This window comes from Athene noctua, unplaced genomic scaffold, assembly GCF_965140245.1.
Source record: "Athene noctua unplaced genomic scaffold, bAthNoc1.hap1.1 HAP1_HAP1_scaffold_163, whole genome shotgun sequence".
NCBI classification, from domain to species: Eukaryota; Metazoa; Chordata; class Aves; order Strigiformes; family Strigidae; genus Athene; species Athene noctua.
In genome coordinates, this window is record NW_027437634.1 from 67,387 (window position 1) to 87,357 (window position 19,971).

Sequence of the window (19,971 nt, forward strand, 5' to 3'; positions counted from 1 at the left end):
CCTGTGGGTGGGCTTGGACCCACTCAACGGATGGCACGGACATACCCGTACTTGATTTGCACCCAGGTCCCATCTCAGCTGCTCCTGGCTGTGTGAGGTGGCGGAGCCTGCAGCAGAGTGCTCTCGCCCAGACCAGCCAGGTGCTCGCTGCAGCCCATGGTGCTTGTTTTGCAGGTGCTGCCATCCCCTGCTGAGGAGCTGGAAGGGGCTGTGGAGACACAGGGCCTGGTGGGGATCAACAGACTGATGCAGTCTGTGGAGGCAGAGCCCGTCAGCTTGGGAATGGAGGAGGTAAGTGGGAATCCATCTTGTGCCACGTTTCCGGTGTGGCAAGCAGTTCTGTAGCCCCCCCTCCCCACTGGTGGCCCTCGATGCTGCTCGCAGAGTGGCCTCGCGTCCCTCCAAGCCCATCGCACAGCGCTGCTGAAGCAACCGGTCACTGGAGAGGCCACGCAGGACGTGTCGTAGGGCTGACCTGTGCAGCAGCTATGGAGGGCATTCTTCATCTTGTTGCTAATCAAGTGGTCAACAGGAAATTTCTGCGGTAGCTTTTGCTGTAGCATCTTGAGAGCGCGCAGCATGCGAATTGGAGAGAGTGGAAAGCATCAGGAGTCAGATGAGCTGGGCTGGAGTCCTCCCCCCAGCTCTGAGAGCTTTCACCTCTGAATACGGTGTTTTGCTTAGGGCAGTAAAAGGTGCTTTTAAAGGCAAGTTCTGCAGTGGAGAGAATTTCTTGCTGCCAGGCGACATCCCAAATTACTTTTAATATGTAGTGTATTAATTAATGAGGGAGCATGGGAGAAGGTTTTCCCCGTGGCCCCTCCACTGGTAAGTGGAATGGGTACAGGATGAGATTAGGATGATTTTGCCTGTGTTTGAGGAAGAGCCCCCTCCAGCCACGTCTGTACTTTGCTCCAAGCCGTGGCTGCTCTTCTGCATCAATTTCCATGCTTGACATCTTGATCTCTCCTCGCCTACCTCCAGGTTTTCGATGTCCTGCCGCTTTGCGGTGTGCTGCAGCCAGGCAAGAGCCAGCGGGTCATGTTCACCTTCTTTGGCCACACAAATATCGTCGCCCACGTCACGGCGCTGTGCAGGGTGGAAGGAGGCCCGACCTATGAGATCGCGCTGAGCGGGGAGGCTTCGCTCATCAACTACCTCCTAGACGTCACGGAGATCAACTGCGGGCTGCAGGTACCGCACGCTTCTCTTGGCAGAGGTCCTTGCCGTGAAACCATCACCGGCGTGTTGCTGCCACCTAGGGCTGGGGCTCTCTCCCCTTCCCAACTACTTTGTTGGCTCTATGGCTTGGAAGTACAACCTTGGAGTGATATGTTCTGCATCCAATCTGGTTTTTAATAACCATGTCCGCCCCCCTCCATCTGGTAATTCCTCCTCCTCAAGGTAACTAACGCCGCCTCCTGGGGCAGGCAGGGTCCCAGTGGTGATCTCCAGAGGGACGTGCCCCAAGACGTCCATCTGCTGATCCGCTCCTAAAGCCTGAGGTCCCAGGAGGTGCTCTCTTTTAATGTTCTTGATTAATCAGCAAAATAAACCAGGGAGGAAGTTAACTTGGGCTTCCCAGTAGCTGGAGAGAATGTCCTAGAATAATCCCCACTTCCTTTCGGTCAAAAACCCCACAGATATTTCCAGCTGTTGGCCCTGTCTCCCATTTTGCTGTCACTGCAGGTGCTTTTTCTTCTGCAGTGTCTTGATGGCACCTCCTTTGTCCCAGCTGGGTGTGAGATGACACACCATGAGGTGCAGAGAGCTTGTCTCCTCTTTGCTTTCCTTATGACTGATCTCTGTGGTTGGCATTGCCCCTCTGCGTGCCACCATCAGTGTCTGTTCCTGCGTAGGGCTAAGGGGTGCCCTGTGGCGGTGGCTTACCCAGGTTAACCAGGGAGACTCAAGTGCCCGTATCTCCTCTGCCTCTGCTTTTCTCCTGCGTTGAGTTCATTTGCTCACACCCCAGTGAATGCAGAAGGAGGTTCCCAGTATCAGGCCTGTGCCTTCATCTTGCCACTCCTCTGTCCTCTCTCCAGCTGTTTAACAAAGTCACCGAAGCAGAGGTCACCCTGCAGAACAGAGGGAAGATGGGCTTCAACTACGTGGTGCTAAGTCCCGGCGTGGGGACCGCAGAGAGCCCCCTGCCCGGCGTGCCCCTGGTCCTGCCCAGCACGGTGAGTACGGAGGTGGCGCCTGGACCCTGGCTGTGGGTCAGGCTGCCCAGGAGGGGGTTGTGGGGGAAAAACACAAAATTAAAAAAAAGAAAGCAACCCACAAAAGCAGACAGGAGAGACAGGGCTGTAAGCATCTGCTGCTGGGGGGCAGGGGTGGTCCAGCAAGCACGGTCCTAACGGCCCCCCTTCACGGCCTTTGCCGGCGGGTGACCCTGCCGTCACACAGCAGCCACTGGCCGGAGGCACCAGCGCTTCGGTGGCTCTGGGGACCCCAACTGCTGAGCGCTCCGGCTGTGCGGGCACCGGGGCCGCGCTGTGCCGGCTCTCCTGGGGGTCACCGTGCCCAGGCTGTGTGATCGGACAGGGCTTAGCCCTTGTCCCTGCCTGTAGCACACCCTGCCAGGCCCCTGCCAGCACTGAGCGGGACTTAAATCCTCTCTCACTTGGGCATGAAGCTGCTTTGGCAGAATTGTAGCAGCCCCTGTGCCGGTCCCCCACTCCCCCATCTTTGCTGCTCTGCAGGAGCTCTGTGGGGCAGTGAGGGAGCCAGGCAGGAGCAGGGCTGGAACAGCGAGGAGTTTGCAGCATCCCACCGTCCGAACTTCTCAGTCCTGCGTGGCTGTCTTTGGGCTGGAGCAGCATTCCTGTCTAGTCCCTTTTTGCAGTGGGAAGAGGAAGCCAAACGGCGTTCACATTTCCTCATGCCTGTCTCCTACAAGGGGTGGCACACTGACGCCCTCTTCCTGCCAGCTTCCCAAGACCCAGCTCTGCTTGTCCCCGCACAGTCGGTCGCTTTAACAGCCCCGCCGGCGCTGGCAGCTTGGCAGGGCTGGCTTTCGCTGCAGCTGTGTTCTGCGCTGCACCAGGGGCTCAGGGCACCAAGTGGCAGGATCTGTCCCGCTCAGCAGCTTCTCCCTGCAGCGTGAAGGGGAGCGGGGAGCCGAGGGTCCAGCCCAGCGTGCAGAGGGCGAGCCGAGGGAAGCTGCGGCTGTGTCCCGTCACCCAGGGCTGTGTTGCTGTCCGCTTGCATTTGCTCTCAGCCTGGCTGGCGTGAGCCTAGCCTGGGGCTGGGGCAGCCTTTCTGGAAGCCCGGAGAGGAGGTGCCCTGCCTGGCAACACCTTCCCTAGATGTCATCCTAGTCTCTGCTCCTGCCTTTCCGGAGATGCATGTTTGCAGGTCACCGTGAGTCTGGATAGGCTCACGCACCCCGGTGTAACCGCACAGGCAGGAGGTGTTTGGTTGGGATCATTGTAAGGGGTCAGGCCCTTCAACACCAGCCTGGGAACCGCTGGTGTGCTGTGGCAGGAGCTGCTGGCCATGATGAGAGTGTGGGCACTTCCCTTATTTTGTATAGTGGCTGCTAAAAGATCTTTTATTTCTTCAGTCTGGCTCTTGCTAGCAGAGGGTAAACACCATTAGGGGCAGAGCTGTGCTCATGCTGAGCAGGGGGTGGTCTGTGGGTCTGTCCTGGGGGAATGCATCCCTACGGGCCCTCCGAAGGACCTGGTGTAGGAGACCTCAGCTTCTGTGATTCTATGAAAGCGAGAAGGCGATGCTGTCTGATACTTTGTTATGTATGAGAACCTGCCTTCTCTTCTCGGCATGTCTGTCGTCTGAGCCGTCCCTCCGCCAAACCCTCTCTGGTGCATTCCCTCCCTCTTCTCCCACACCCTGCAGGGTTACGTTGGACCTGGCAAGGAGCAAGTCCTGAAAGTCTACTACCTGCCAGGAGTGCCTGGAGCCTTCCGCAGGACTTTCCAGATCCAAGTGGGTCACCTGGAGCCCGAAGAAATCTCCCTGAAGGGAGAGGGGAGCTTTCCCAGGATCTACTTGGACCTGCCCAGGAACATCAAAGGTGAGCACGGCCTGTCTGCTCCCCAGGAGGGGCCCCTGTTTCTCCCCCATGTCAGATGCCCGTAGGGCAGCTCAAACTGCCTCCACCAAGCCTGGAGGTTTCAGGGCTGTCAGACCAACACTCAACACCCCGGTTGCTTCCTGAAGCTCTGGCAGATGAGCCCGTGTGGGCTTTGCCCCAGGAACCATCCTGCAGAGCTTGCCAGCAGGTCGGAGTCCTGGGAAGGTGATGGCTAGACAGAAATGCTCTGGAAAGCTGAGCACAGGCTGGCAGGGATTTTGTCAGGGTTGGATTTGCAGCACATTGCAGGGGATGAGATGCTCCCATGTGGGGAGGAAGATGGGTGGGAATGAACATCAGGGTTGATAGAGGAGAAGCATCTACTTTCCATACATTGCTTGGGGAGGGTGTTTCTGGGAGAGGCCAGAGTCAGGGGAGTGGGGCTTCCCAGCTTTGAGGGGAATGGCTCTGTGCCCCGCTTCTATTTGTGGATGTTTTCTTCCTTCAGGAAATGAAAAATATGAGAAGGTCCTCAAGGAGGTGATAGAAAAGATGGAGGAAGATGGCCAGAGAGAGGAAGCAGCAGTTCTGGGGGCGGCTGTGGCTGCGGAGCCACCCCCAGATCCCTTGGACGCCGTGGTGAGAATGGCTGCTGCCCCGTTTGACGCGTGCCACCCTCCCCCGGTGTCACTGGGTCCCTGGCAGCCCGCAGCAGGCTTCCCGGGGCCCTGCTGGCACTTGGGACCTCCCTGCCCACACCTGCCCATGATCCTGCACAGCTCAGCAGTGCCCCCGGGGCTGCCCCAGGGAGAGATCCTGAAGACCCTGCTCAAGTGATGAAATTTATGGCACTTCGTGATGGGATGTAGGTCATCACTGGGGGATTTGCTGCTCACAACCCAAGCCCTGCCAGGTTTACAGAGCTTAATAGCAGCAGCCTGACTGTGCTCTGGGACTGTGCTGCCAGTGCTGATCTCTCAGAGACAGCAGCCTTATCATGACTCCCTTTACAAGAGAGCTCTTGTCCGAGCTGCTTTGACACTGGCTGGGGGCAGGCAAAGACTTGGAGCTCTGTAAGGTTCCTGGCTTGTCTGTCTGGCCAGATCAGCTTTTGTAACAGTGACTGGGCAGGCGAAGTTGCTGGAGTTCGTTGCCCTTGAGATGAGGCCCTGACTGAGAGAGCAGGAGGTGTCACAGACACTGAGCAGCGAGACAGAAGGACCCCATCACCCCTCCAACACGAGCAGGGGGGAGCCTTGGGAAGGACCGTTGCTAACCAGCCGCTGCCTTTCCTTCCCTCAGCTGGACCCTGGGCTGCAGATGCAGATGGAGCAGCTGCTGATGGAAGAACACGCCCTGGAGCAGCAGAAAGCTCTCACCTCTGGTCCCCCAGAGGCCACTGCCTTTGACCAGCGCGCTCGTCAGAGGCTTCTCAAGTTAGTAGGGGCTCCCGTACCCTGTCTCCAGGTGCCCCGAGGGTAGCACCCAGCAGTGCACCCCTGCTCCTGAGAGCTGGGGGTAGTGGGGACTCCAGAAAGGGTCTGATCCTGGTGGCTTTGCCGTGCTCCCTGTGAGCAGCTCACTGCCACAGAGCCACCCTGAGCTTTGGAGGTGCTCAGCTCCCCACAGGCGCTGGGTCCTGCTCTTAGGGCTGAGGGGGCAAGTGCAGAGCATCAGGCCCTTCCAGAGAGCACCAGCACCGTCCCTGCTGACCAGATCTGAAAGAGGCAACTCAAATCTTTGTTCCGGCTAACAGACCACACTGAGCAAAAAGAGTAGGGAACCGCAGAGGCTGACACACCCTTGACAAATCCGGTGGCTCGCATGCTGGTGGGACTGCAGGGCTTACCTCGGTATCTTCCCTCTGCTCCTCCATGAGGAGGCACGGGCACGGTAGGCTCCAGTTCGGGAAGATGCTCTGCAAAACAGATCACGTAGGTGCTTTCCCGAGTGAGATTGCTCTGGGAAAGGCCCCTCCCGTGAATCTTGCAGGTGTTGATTGCCGCATTTGTCCGTGCTGCTTTGGGGACAGATCTGGTTGCAGAGCAGTGAAGATTTCCTGTGCAGGCGAATCCCATGACAAGGTCCTGAAGCACTTTCAGGCTGGGGCTGCACATGGGGCATAGCAGTTTCACTGAGACCGGTGGAGGTCCACTGGACTTACCTACAGTGGCTTCCCGCAGCAGAGGAGCTGTGATAAATGATATTCATTTTAAACTAATTTTATTTTAAGGCCCCACTGGTAGCTGATAAAACCTAGGTCCTATGCTCCTCGTGACTTACCAAAGTCTTATTACCAGGTGGTCAGGCCTTGGATTTCATGGTCTTGAGTTGAGTTTTTACAACAGTGAATCCAGAAATATTTTATTTGCATCTTTCATGCTCTTGGAAATGCAGCCAGGCTGTGGTTTAAGGATTGTCCTTACTCCTCCTTTCAGAGCTGAGCTGCCCGAGTACCTCCTGGACTTTGGGTACGTGATTCTCGGTAACACCCCCACGCACGTCGTGAGGATCACCAACACCGGGCAGTTCCCTGTGTCCTTCTGCGCTGACAGACAGGTCCTGCGTGACACAGGTAACCAGTGCTGGAGAGCCTTCACGTGGGCTCGAAGGAGCTGTCTCTGACAGTTTAGCTTAAGCCACTGGATATGGGGAGGTTTTATGAGTGCTTGTATGTATAACTTTTTCCTCCTTGGGACCCGCTGCCTGGTGCTTTAGAGCCTGAGTTCTCCAGGCCAGCAGCACTCAGAGACCCGGCCCGCCTGGGCCTGCCCTAACGCTTCCCTGCAGGGGCTGGGTGGGCTGATCACCTTGGTCACCTCTCAGCATCTTCTGCTCTTGGCTACCATGAGCATCGTCTGATGGGCACTCCGTGAGCTTGTGTTGCAAACAGATGGACCCTTTGTGGTTTGGAAGTGCTTTGTTTAAAGTTCATCATGTCATAGCACTTCTGTTCAGCCTTTAGTGAGGAGACAGCCTGTGAGGTCCTCTGTTGTATCAAAACAGGCTTCCGAAACAGGCCGTGATGGTGCCTGGCCGTGTCTGAAGGGTGATCAGGTGCCTCCTCTAAATCGTTTTTCAGAGAGCACCATGGCATGGGGGAATCTTAGTTGGAAATTCTCCTCTGGAGAGGTCTGTGCATCCTTCCCTGGGATCCCTAGTGAAGGAATGGCTGGAGCTCCTCAACTGAGATGTTTCCTTTTTACCATGTGGGTCTTGGATTCTGGCTGTGAAAACCCTTTCTCCTTGTGCGGTGACAAGGGAGAAGGAGTGGCAGTCTTCTCCACAGGTACAAAGGGGAACTTCACAGAGCTGCCAGCCAGGACATACGGCCTTAACGTGCTTGTGACACGTTCATGTCGATTGTGTATCTCAGCTGCTTTATTTTCGTCTGTTCAAGGTTTCAGTGTGGAGCTGGACCACGTGAAGCACCTGCCCTGCTGCGAGAGCAAGACATTTGAAGTGTGCTTTGACCCACAGAGTGCCAACCTGCCGCTGGGAGAGGTGGACGTGCTCCTGCCCATCAAGGTACCTGCGGCGTGCTTCCTTGCCCCGCTGTGCCCGTGCACCTCTCGGGGCAGGTCGGGGACAGCAGCAGATGTCACCGTGGCTCTCAGCTGGATGCTCTGTCCTTCCCTAGGTAGCAGGAGGCCCCACGTTCCACGTCCGCCTCCGTGCCAGCGTGGCCATGCCAGCCGTCTGCGTCTCCAGGGACAGGCTGGAGTTCTCCACTCTGCAGTGTGGGCAGTGCCAGGAGGAAACCATCCAGCTCCACAATCAGGTCCAGGTCCCCTGTAACTGGCTCATCACTATAAATGAGCCTGTTAAGAAGGTAAAGCACAGACCATATGTAACACGTACCTTCTCGGTTGGGTTTTCTTTGCCTCTCTTGCCCTTTCTGCCCTGTGGCTGCGTGAGCACTTGGGCTGCAGCTCGTCTGAGGAAGCTTTGGAGGTACAGAGCAAGGCTGGCTCACCTGGACCTGGGCATTAGCTGGTGCTTCACTTCTCTGCCACCTTCCCCTGCTCCTCCTCTTCTGAGGACGGTGCCTCCCCATCTGCCTGCCCTGCCGACGTGTTTTCCCTCCAGTTCAGGCCAGGGGTGGCCTCGGCTGGTTTGGCTGTGGGTGCCCTCAGCACCGTGACGGTGTCTCAGAGCACTGCGGGGACCGAGGGTCTGTCCTCGCAGACCGAGGAGACCTCACACAATTGTTTTCTGGCTCAGGTGGACAAGCATTGGCCAGCGGGGCTGCGTCAGAAGGTGCCCCAGAAGTTGAAAGCCCAGCCGTGTGTCTTCGAGGCGCTGCCCTCAGCTGGAACCCTCGCTCCGGGACAGCGATGCCACGTCCGAGTGAGGTTTTCGCCCACCGAAGAGGTAAGATGGGCGAGTGTCACCCCCAGGAGGTCTGGCAGGACAGTGTGGTAACGAGAGCCCAGCACGGGGAGGAGGAGACGGCGTCTGCCTCCACAGAGAGCTTTCTGCAAGCCCTGTACCCACTGTGCCTCAGTTTCCCCTGCAGCACACTCTTCTGAGAGGGGCTTTGAAATCCCCCTGGGGAGCTTGCTCAGAGAGCATCAGGGCACGCTGGGCTGGCTGCCTCTTGGTGCATGGGGGGAAATCTGCCTGTTTGCCCTCGTCTCCCCCTTGCAGGCGCCTGTTTGAGGCTGCAGCGCCCTGGTGCAGAGCAGCTGGCACGCTCACAGGGGATAACCCTGCAAGGGCCAGTCTAGGCAAGTCCTGCTGCTGGTACCAGCAGGCAAAACAGCCACCGGGCACCTTCCTGGGCACGGCAGGACAGTCGCCTGGAGTGGTTGCTGCCAGCAGTCCCTGTGGCTCTGGCTCAGCCTGCCTGCGCGTTCCCAGGCACTCTGGGAGTCAGCTGCAATGACGGGGCGTTCCCAAAGGCAGTTTGCCTGTGGCCACCGTGGCTTGGAAACTGGCAGTGGGTAACAGGATGGACACAGGTGCTTCCGTGCCTGGGAACAGTCCCAGGGATGTTTTAATTGCTGTAGAGGTGTAACCATCTTGTGTCTGGCATTGACCAGAGCCAAACACTGAGCAGAGAAGTCGACCCTTATTTCTAGCCAGTGAGAGCTCACCTGCCTCATTCATCGAGCTGATGTTTGCCTGATGCAGCAGTGCCAGGACTGTGTCTGGGCAACATAACCCTCAGGACCTTTCTCATGAGCATCACACTCCCTTGTGACTAGGTGAAAACATCTGATAGTGCGTTTTAGATTCATCTGACACCAAAATAGCCAGTTAGACTTCACATTAGGATTCATCCCAGTTCCTCAGAGCCAGCATGCAGATGCTGTAGCCCCTGCTGGAAGTAAACATCTGTTTTCCATTCCCTTAGAGGTACTGGTGACACCCCTGCCCTGGGGAAAGAGTTGAATTTGAGGCCCTGTCACTTGGGACTTCATGGAGGAGCTTTCTGTGCCTCTCTCTTTTCAGAAGTCCTACAGAAGTGAGATGAAGATTACTGTTTGCCAGAGCAGCCAGAACCTCCAGCTGCAGGTCTCGGGGCGTGGGCTGGAGCCACAGCTGGAGTTCAGCCCCCCAGTGCTCGAGCTGGGACCGTTGCTGCCGCACAGCCGTGGAGCAGAGGGGACGGTGGTGGTGAAGAACCCATGCGAGTTCCCCATCGAGTTTTACTCGCTGGAGTTCGACCAGCAGTACCTTGCTGAGGAGCAGGTGAGAGGGAAGCTCTGGTCCCCATGTGCACGCTCCCGTAGCTTCACAGTGCTCCAGCGTTCCCGGGTTCGTGCCAGGGAGATGGAGACAGTTCCCAGGGCAAAGCCTGGTGGCATTTCAGGGTTAGCCAGCTCTGCTGGCAGACTGTGGAGGGGCCTGGATAGTCCGTGTTGTTAGAAACACGTCCTGCATATGTCTTCTCTTCCCTACATGCACAGGCCCTGCAGATGCTTAAAGATTATGACTGCCGTAACACCTTATTGCTGCCTCCACGTGCCCCGGGTGAGAAGCTGCCCCCAGAGGTGCTGGAGTACTATCAGGAGCAGAAGAGGCTGCAGGATGAGGAGTCCAAGACTGGGGAACCAGCAGGCCAGGACAACGGTGAGGGTTTGGCATTGGCTGTCCTGAGTGTGGACACAGCGGGGAGTCCAGCCCGCACACCCTGAGCTCTCCACGGGAAGCCCAGGCTTTCAGCAGCCACCCATTCCCCAGCTTGGTGGAGGAATTCCAGCGTGAAAGTCTGTGCCTTGTAACACGCAAACTTTGAAGATGTCCAGTCTCTGTCAGATCAAGGAAGAAAGTCCTCTGCTGGGATCATTCACGCTGTCTCATCCCAGAGCTCATCCGTTTTCTCCTCCGTGTTTGATGAAAGCCAGTCCAACGAGGTGGACTCTAAATCTGAACACAGAGGAGAGGGAAGGTGTTGAGAAAAGACAGGGGATGGGTATTGTTGCAGACGGGACAGGGACAAGTGAGAGGCCAGAGAGGTTCTCCCCAGTTTTGCCAAATGAGCACCTTTTTGCCCCAGGAGCTGCTGGGATCAGGGTGATGCTGTTCCCTTTCCTAGGCAGGGCAGCGCGCTCTCTGTCCTGCGTGACACTGCAAGCCGAGATGGCTTTTGGTGACCTCCTAAGGGCAAAGGTGGGAGCTCTTTGCAAATGTGTTATGATGAATTCAGAGCCCAGCTACATCTCCTGGAGTAATATTCCTAAAGCATCCAGCTTTTGGATAATCGCTCAATGTGCAAATGGAGCCTCTCCCTTGGGACAGTGTAAAATGCCTGGTTCTGCCTGTCCGCCCCTTACTCAGCAGGACCTGGGACCACGTTGACAGGTGACGGGACATTTGGCCCAGTCCTGTTAGGTATTGCCAAAGGCTTGTTCTTTCCTCTTTCTGCCAGCCCATTTCCTATACTCTGAAGAGGCACCTTGACCACCACCTAGGGCAGACCCTGATCTGCACAAGCCTAAAGGAGGGGCATGGTGAGACCTCGGTGTGGTGTTGGTTTCAGCAGAGTCTTCTCTCCCAGGATCTGAGGGGATGGGGAGGATGATCAGGGTCATAGGTAGGCAGGAGGCTGACTTTTCTATCTGGTTCCGCACAGCAGAGCATGGGCAGAGCGTCACCAGCAGCAGGGCGGCCTCGGGAGAAGTGACCGACAGCCCTGTGCATAGGGCCATCGCCCGCCACCTTGGCATCGATATCTCTGCAGAGGGGCGCGCGGCCCGAGACCGCAGAGGGATCGTCGTCATCGTCCATGGGGCACCCCTGACAGGTAGGTGAGCCGAGCCCGTGGCTGCAAGGAGGGCGGGGGGAGCAGGAGAGACACGTCCTGGTGGGCCGTGCTGCTTGATTGACCACTTGAAGCGAAGCGAGGTAAGCCACAGCCCTGCTGGTACATGAAATGGTCCCAGGCCTTCACCAGCTGGGGCAAGTGCTGTGGCTCACCCCGTGTCCACAGAGCCAGGCTATCCTCCCCCCACACAGGGTGGCCGTGTCCCCGTTGCTTGGTGGGAGCACGGTGCCTAGTGCCCAGGTTGCCTCATGGGCGCGGTCCCTCGCCCACACTGAACCCCAGCCCGTGCCCAGACGTTGCCTGAGGCAGCGCCGGCCAGCGCAGGGGTGGCGGGACCGGGCTCGAAACAACGTCCTGGCCCAGGGTTGAGGTCCCCACGAGGGACAAAGCGCTCAGCTGGGTGTGAGGTGGAGGTGATCCGCCTGGCTCTAGAGGACAACGCTTCCAGCCGTGCTCAGCTCCCTCCCTCGTGGTCTCCCCTAAAGGGGCACTTGATTTCCCACTGTCCTTGAAACTTTGAAATCCTGTCTGGGGACTTTCTAGAGCCTGTCCCTGAAAACGCTTCACGTGCAAGTGTCACCAAGCAGTCTTCCTCTCTCTCAAGGAAAGACAGCGGCAGCGGTTGCCCTGTCCAAATACTACGGCGCTGCCTGCTTGTCCATCGACGCCGTGGTGACAGAAGCCATCTCGGACAGGAGCAGCTCGGCAGGGCTGCGCGCCCAGGAGCTGTGCACCGGGGCTGCCATCGAGCAGAGCTGCAAGGAGGCAGAGGGTGCCGGTAAGGAGACACGCTGGACCCAGAGCAGCGCTTCAGAAACCCACCCTGACCGTCCACTTCTGCTTGCTCCAGAGAGGGAGTCTGACAGCCCTTGGGTCTCTTAGGGAACATGGGTGCAGCGTGCAGAAATGCAAAGCCATTTCATAAAACATTCATGTTATTAAAGAAAATAATCTGTTTTAAGGGCTCAGACAGGGGCACTTTTACTGCCTCTGGGCTTCTCAGCACATACTCCTTTTCCTAGGAGTGGTGAGGCACACCTGAATTTTTCTCAGGGTTTTTTTACATTTCCTCAAAGCTGAATCCAGCTGACTCCTCGTGGCCATCAGGCAGAACTGATGCCCACTTGAACAAGGAAGAAGCCCTCTGAAGCTGCTCGTGAAGCACTAGAAAACTGACTTTGAGTGTGGCTTCAGAAACATGAGAGGAAGGGAAGAATAACCTCCCAGAGTTTCAGATGAGACTCTTTTTCTCCAGAGGTTTCCCTATACACGCTGTCAGGTCACACAGCTCGTGCATGTGGTGCTGTTCTGCACCTGAGACCAGAGACTTTTAGAAAACCTGGTTGGGCAGTTGGTGCCCCGAGCTCTGCAGGGTGAGGCCAGACCCTGGTTCTGGTGGGGGAAGTTTTGCATTGCTCAGCTTTGAACCTGGTTGGGTTGGGAGCTGGCGGAAGGAAGAAGGGTCTGGGCCCCAGGTGGGGTTAGCCCATGCGGAGGATTTGGCTCCAGTGGAGATGGGGATGCAGCTGGGGCAGGGCTGCATGTTACCGTCTCCACGTGAGAGTGCAGGATGGGCGCAAGGTACAGAAATGATGCTCCTGGAGGATGGAGCCTTGGCTTGATCCGTAGGAGAGCTACTGTGCAGCGTCACCTGCGTGCACATTTGTGAGGAGGGATGCGGAGCTGTGCCTTAAAAACTCTTTGGCTTTAAAATCCAGTATCAGGTGGTGTGCTTTACCATGCTGAAAAGAGAAGCAGGGCAGGAGCTGCTTCTGGAGATGGGTGCTGCTAGTGCCCGGCAGGCTGGGGGACGAGGGCCGTGTCCCTGCCAGGGTTCAGGGCTGTGTCCGTTGGGGTGGAAGGTGCCTGCTTGCTCCCCACTGAGCGTCTGTCCCCTCCGCAGGTCACAACGCAGATGAGCCCCTCGGCGAGCAGTTCCACGCCAAGGCCAAGCGCAGCCTAGAGACGAGCCGGTCCAGCTCTGTGGACAAAGTCAGCCGGCAGTCCGTCAGCTCCCAAGGCCAGGTGAGCGCTGCGGCAGGTGAGAAGAGGGATGGCCCCACAGCCCGATCCCAGAAGCAGCATCTGGTGGATCTGACAGGCTCCCAGGTGAAGCACGGCCTGCACTGGTTGATGCCTGGGACCTTTCTGTTGCCTCTGAGAAGTGAAGGGGCCGCTTCCAGTGGAGGCTCTGCGTCACCCAGAGCCTGGTGCGGGGGTCTGTAGTGCAGAGAGCCAGCTGGGCAGGCTGGGCATGGCTCGGGCTGGGAATGAAACCCTGGCAGAAACACTCTACGGCATCTCAGCCGTTTGTTGGCAAAGTGCAGTCCTGGCTAATGTGGCTGCAGCCATGGGCAAAGCTGCTGGATGCTGCGCTGGGGGCTTGCGAGCTTGGGTCTCTGCTGGCCACGCACGCACCCTCCAGCGTGCTCCCCCGGAGCTGCTGGCCTGCAGTTTTGTTCTAGTCTCCTGCTAGTGAGAAACCCCAGCTCCAAGCCCAGCAGTTGGAATTGTTTGGGGGTTTCCAAAGCGGTTGATTTTTCTGGTGGCGTTCAACATTGCAAGGCTCATCAAGTTCTCACCTCTCTCCCCGTCCTTGCTTTCCTGCGCAGCGATCGCTGAGCATCGGTAGCAGCACATCAGAAGAGCTGGGCTTTAGGAGCTGCGTGCTGCCTGAGGACCTGCTGGTGGCCATCCTCTCTGACAGGCTGCAGGTACGTGGGGTGGGGGTGTTCTTGCTAGGGAGAGACAGGCAGCGAGGTACAATTCAGAGAGGAGGAGGAGGGCTGTGCCTGCTCTTGGAGGAGTCCTGGGCTGCGTGCAGGGATCCGTGGGTGAAGCTGCAGATGCCATGAGCTGGCAGAGCGCGGGGGAAGATCAGAGCTTGTCTGAGCTGCTGCACTTGGAACTGGGATGGCTGGTGATCTCTGACGACAGGCTTTAGTGACTGGCTGAGAGCCCAATGCGTGCGACAGCTGACTTTCTCTTCCTTTTTGGCTTTATCTGCAGCTGAGCGACTGCTACCAGGGAGTGGTGTTTGATGGCCTGGAGACCCTCTTTGCACGCAGCACGGCGTCTGCTCTCCTCTGCCTGCTCAAAGCTGTCAGAAATCGGCCTTACATCTATTTTGTGAACCTGTTCCAGGATTATGCTTCTTGGAAAGCCAGGGAGATGGCCGCAAAAGAGCAGGAAGGTGAGACTCTTCGTCTCCGTAACTCTGACATGTTCTCTCTCAAGCCTTCAACCTTACCCGTGTGTATCTGGGTTACCAGCAGAACTTGTAAGAGGGGTTTTTATTAATCCTTCCACCTTCTGCCTCGGTGTAGCCAGCACTCAGCTCACAGTTGCTTAAAATACAGCAATGCTGAGGCTGACCTCAGTCTCTAACATTAAAGCTTGGGCACAAGTGTAAGCTGCTGTGGCTCAATAACTAACCACCGGCCAGCCGTCCACGGCGCTGGGGCGTGTGAGCCAGGCAAGGCACGGGAACTCACTGAGCAGCGATAGTTTGGGGGCTTGTCTGAATTTTGAAGCGGGGATGTGAGCTCGCCAGTATCTCCTGGCAGGATGATAGGCTGGATCGGGACAGAGTTGTGAATCCTGGCAGCTCACCCAGAGCAGCAAGCTCTGCTTGCAGGCACTGACGGTTTCTCCTCTGGTCTGTGCTGAAGGACGGGAGCGGGAAGAAGCTGCCAGGAGGGAGAAAGCCCGCCTCTGGGAGATGGACGAGGACGAGTATGATGCCCTCACCGAGGAGGAGAAAATTCAGTTTGATAACAGTATACTGCAAGTCAAGCGTGAGAGGAAGAAGAGGTCTGTAAGCCTTCTATGGGTGCCTCCCCAGGATAGCGTCCCCGAAGGGTTTCCCTGCTCCGGAGACCTTGGTTGAGCTCAGAGGGGTTACCAAGGCCAAAAGCATTAATTACCAGCAGCACAAGGACTGCCAGTTCCACCTCCCTGGTTCCCAGCAGAGGAGGCACCTTCCTCCGGTGAGATGAGAACATCCTCTCTCCGCTTTAGTGGTGAGCCCTTCGGCTTGGACACAGGCTGCAGGGAGCTGGGCTCTGTGCTTGCCTTGCCACTGTGCTTACAGGTGTCTCTAGTTAATGATGTTCATTCTCATCTTCTTCATCGCCCTTCTTCTCCAAACCAGAGGGGTTGTGGTGTGGGTTGGTGTGAGGCACAGCTGTGCTGGCTTGGTTTAGATCCCAGTCCTGGTGTAGGTGAGGCCCTTGCACTGCTGAGCTCCCAGGGTTTTCCTTTACTGAGTGACACCAGCCATAAAGCTGGTTTCTCCTAGGCTCAGCTTCAGCTGCAGCAGCAGGTGAGCCTGGGGGAAGCTCTGATCCCGCAAAGCAGCCCTGTTCAGGAGGATACACAGGATAAGCTTATGGCTCTCTTAACTCCTGCCTGAAACTTGGGGAGGGACTTGCTTAAAGCGAGCCTGTGTGTCAGCACTTCTTTCAGCCCCAGCTGAAGTTTGTTTCCCTGGATCAGCCAGTCTTTGGCAGCATTGCTGGAGGTGTCCAGGTGGACCTTACTGGAGAAGTAATGCAATTTAGACCTTGTGACAGCAAAGCCTAGATTTGGCTGGCCCTGGAGGTCCCCTCCCGCCTTCCCTCACTTTGGATGTCCCAGCCTCCCCAGGTTGAGGGAAGTCCACAGAGCTGGTCTAACGGTTGTGCCTGGCCTCAGGGTCAGTGAATGAAGTGTGGGACCAGCTGGGATTGCAACGAGCCCAGATTTCTGGCAGTGACTCTTGGGGATGTTTTGTTTGTCTTGCTGAAGGGAGATGGAGCAGCTGGCTCAAGAGCTTGAGGAAAAGCACCGGTGGGAGCTAGAACACTTGAGGGAGGAAGAAGATCTGAAGAAGTCATCTAAGTGGGCCAAGAGAAAGCCTGGGAAAGATAATGCTGCAAGGAAGAAAAGCCAGCCTGGAGTCGGGCAGGTGGGTGGTTGTGTTTATAGAGATGAGTAAAAGCCCTGGGGCCCCTCCTGCTGAGCCGAACCATTCCTGGCGCAGCCAGCAGCCACCCGCAGTGCTGGGGATGAGCACCTGGCCGTCGGTAACACACGGGGCTGTGCTGGGAAACAGCAGCCAGTGTTTGATCCTGCTGCTGCTTCGCCAGGGCTATTTTTGGCTGGGTTTGTTGGGTAGAGCTGCTCTTCTAGGGTCATGCTGCCTTTGAGTCATGGCTTCACATAACTCCGAGCCCTAGATAGTTTTAGTCCAGCATTTGTCCCCGTTCTGCATGTGACTTACACCTCTGAGCCCTGACCCGCCAGGGATGTGGTGTCTTTTGCTACCTGTCTGGCAGGAGATACCACCAGGCCCTCTAGGTATTCATTAGCAGCCAGACTTCCCAAAGTGTCAGCCAGACATAGGGATGGATGCTCAGCACACCAGAAACGTGCCCGGAGGACTGCACAGGAGTAAGGAGGTGTCTTAAGTTTGGGTCGGGGAAGCTGTTCTGTTTCTCAGCTGGTTTGCAGGACTCGTCATCAGTCTGACGCTGGGGAGTTTAGTTTCAGTTGAGCTCAACTGGGTACCAGCTGCGCTCTGAATTGGGATTTGTAGAGCACCTAGCACAAGCCTCAGATGAGACATGGGGTGCTATTGCAAAGATCGCCGCTGTCCTACAGCATTTGAGTTGGTGCTTGGAAATGCTCACCGCTTTTTCCTGCTCCTCCTGCCCAGAATACGAACGCATCCACCAGAAACACCAGAGCATCCCTTGGCAACCTGTCCGAAGTCACCGAGGGGGGAGAGAGGAAGGGATCTGCAAAGGAGCACCCGGACTCTCTTGCAAGTGACAAGGAAGATAAGAAAAAGCAGAGCGAGGCTCCCCTGGCAGATGTCTGCTCAGCAGAGGTTGTACAACCTGCGGACCCGGAACAGGGAGAAACTAAAACCGAGGCGCAGAGTGACAGCGAGAACTTGGCCCTGAGGTTCAAGATCTACGAGGCATCGCAGAAGGATGTCACACATATTTTGTCATCCTGGGACAGGGCTCAGGGTATCCTGCTGTCCCCTCTGAACCAGGAGGTGGTACAGCAGCAAGTCCAAGGCCAGCGCCGTTGCAGGAGCCGAAAGGACAGAGAGAAGGAGCACCAGGAGAGGCTGGAGAAGGAGCGTCTGGAAAAACTGAAGGCTCTTGAGGACTCCAAGTTATCTGGGCTGGAAGGGGAAGGTGCAGAAGGGTCATCCAGAGGCCAGGACGTTGGGGTGCCCTGCCTGGACATCCAGGTGCTGAGCTCTGCAGATGTGACGAGGGCGATCCTGGAGAGTGGCAAGCTGCCAGCGGCAGAGCAGGTAAAGCCCTGTGAGGCTCAGATGCTGAGCCTGCCGTGGTCTAGGCCCTGGTGCATTGTGTCCCGCCAGGTGACAACAGCACAGAGCCTTGTCCAGGCCACTGATGATGTTCCACGATGGCTTCACAGCAGCCACGTGGCTGGGGAAGTTCTTGCCATCCCTCAGGTCGGGCAGAAGAGCGGGGGGCTCTCATCCTCTCTGTTCAGAGTTTCCCAGTCTGGAAATCACTTAAAATGGTCCCAGGGCAGGGCAGCTCCTGGTCATTGTTTCCTTCAGCCGAGTCACTCAGATTTCTCTCTAGGTCCCACTTGTAGGTCCTGGCACTGCTCTGGAGCCTGCCCACCCTGCTGGGCATAAAAAATCACTGTACTCCATCTACATAAAAAAAAACATTGCCAAAAGCTCAGTGTCTTTCAGGGAGTGTGAGGATGAAGGCGACGGGAGCATAAACAGGGTTTTCTCTTATGCTTTAGATCCTGGATGACTTGGGACTGGGTCCCTCGGGGCCTCCCATTCCACCTACGGCTTTCTACTCCGTGATCCGCTACCCGGAGAAGCGGATGGTCCCTGCAGCAGGAGAAGCCCTCGAGCACTTCGCCTTTGTCGTGCCTGAAGGTGCCACTGCAGAAGAAGAAAAGAAGAACACCAGAAGTCTCTTGGATGTGCCTGCAGTGGAGGTGCCAGGGCAGGGTCCAGGCTGGGTGGGGGCATGGGGGGCGGGTGGAATGGAAAAGGATCACTGTGGAAGGGCAGTGAAGACATGACAGGGCCCCATGTCTGCAGGCATCCCTCCTGTCTGTCTGAAAGAGACAGCTCTGCTTGAAACATGGGGCAGTTCTGTAAGATGAGAGGAAAAAAAAATCAGCTAAACCCTTCAACTTCCCTTGAGGAGAGGGTCCTGGGCAAGGAGGGGTGTTGTAGGCAAAACAAAGTCCCATAAGGAAGACCAAATCCATGGGCAGAGGTGGTTGGTGGTTTATTCTCTCTCCCGTCTGTTAACAAACCTGCAGCTTTCTCTCTGGGATGGGGGTGTCTCAGGGCAGGTCTCACCTCTCTCCCTTTCCTCTCTGCCTTGGTGTGAAGGTGTCAGAGGAGCAGGTCACGCCAAGCAGGGGCCAGTCGGGGAAGGAGAAAGCCGCGGGCAGGCCGGAGGCTGTGAGGAGGAAGCGGAGCTCCAGCCGGGCGAGGTCTCCAGGCAGGAGAGGTCTCCAGGCACCGGGCACGGGAGCACCCACGCAGCGCCCCGGGGCACACCAAAGCGACATGGACACGGCCCCATCCCCGGGGAGATCCGTCAGGTGAGCCGTGAGGGAGGAGGTGATCCCTCTGCTTCACGTCCATCTTGCCAGCGGGGTCCATCGTCCCCAGCCCCGCAGGGACCCTCTGCCGGGGCCTCCACGGGATGGCGAGTCCATGAGCCGCCTCCTTCTCTCGTTTGCTCGTTAGCAATGTCTGAAGCCTCCTCTTTCATTGCCAGGCTGAGCAGCTGCCGGTGGATAGTGCCTGCCCACGGCGAGGTGGAACTGAAGGTCCAGTTCAGCTCCACGGTGCCGGGGCAGTTTGATCAGACGCTGCATTTTGAGGTGCTGGGGACAAACCGACAGTACCAGGTGCACTGCAGGGGTACCTGCCTGTATCCCACCATCAGCCAGGACCCCCACGGTAAGGCTGGGGCATGGGAGCCTCCCACACTGCTCCTCCCTGAACTCAGAGCCAGGGCTGCCCCTTGTGCCCCAGCGACCTTCTGGCTCGGGCAGAGCATGCTGCCTGAGCCGCCCAGTGTCTCTTCCCGTGCTTGGAGCTGGGAACCAGTACTGGTACTATGGGAGACCTGGGCTGGTCTGAGGGATCAGAATGTAAGTTTGATACTGACTTTGAGCAGATAACCACGTACCCTTAAGAGACGTGAAAGTCCCGAGAAGAGCTGAGAAGATCAAGGAACTGCCAGACCAGAACTGCCTGACCGCAAGGAGAGGAAGGTCATCGAGGCTGCAACAGAGAAGAGGGCATCCAGCCGTGAACTGTTAGTCTCCACCAAAACCAGTCGTACATGGACACAAACGCTGCATAAAGTCATTAAAAGGCTTGTTGGAACAATAAAGTAGCCATTTTGCACAATTCAGTGTTTGTCGTGTCCATCTCAACAACGACAAATGGTGACCCCGATGTGATCCCAACACCGAGGAAATAAATAACGGCGGCAGGAAGAGCTGCGGAGATGGAGCCCAGCCAAGCGCAGCGGCGGGGAGAGCTGCACAGTCCCGACAACCTTTTGGAATTTGACACCGTCCAGGTGAGCGGCTGGGAACAAAGTGATGGGTGCCATCCTCTCTAAGGAGGAGGGTA

At 57.0% G+C, this 19,971-nt stretch overlaps 1 protein-coding gene across 1 annotated transcript in view; it reads left to right on the forward strand.

The window, feature by feature from the left end:
* The window catches only part of LOC141955372 (hydrocephalus-inducing protein homolog), an 85,173-nt gene extending 65,520 nt beyond the window's left edge, over positions 1–19,653 (forward strand). The window contains 26 exon segments of the mRNA XM_074895209.1: positions 175–291; positions 985–1,194; positions 2,046–2,183; positions 3,862–4,039; positions 4,548–4,678; positions 5,342–5,475; positions 6,478–6,614; positions 7,440–7,567; positions 7,680–7,871; positions 8,264–8,413; positions 9,497–9,736; positions 9,955–10,123; positions 10,286–10,436; positions 10,438–10,460; positions 11,124–11,291; positions 11,917–12,090; positions 13,216–13,431; positions 13,878–14,026; positions 14,322–14,505; positions 14,984–15,125; positions 16,101–16,260; positions 17,011–17,625; positions 18,099–18,302; positions 18,709–18,923; positions 19,103–19,287; positions 19,508–19,653. Coding sequence (XP_074751310.1) covers positions 175–291; positions 985–1,194; positions 2,046–2,183; positions 3,862–4,039; positions 4,548–4,678; positions 5,342–5,475; positions 6,478–6,614; positions 7,440–7,567; positions 7,680–7,871; positions 8,264–8,413; positions 9,497–9,736; positions 9,955–10,123; positions 10,286–10,436; positions 10,438–10,460; positions 11,124–11,291; positions 11,917–12,090; positions 13,216–13,431; positions 13,878–14,026; positions 14,322–14,505; positions 14,984–15,125; positions 16,101–16,260; positions 17,011–17,625; positions 18,099–18,302; positions 18,709–18,923; positions 19,103–19,287; positions 19,508–19,653 — 4,656 coding nt within the window.
* Positions 19,654–19,971: the final 318 nt, after the last annotated feature.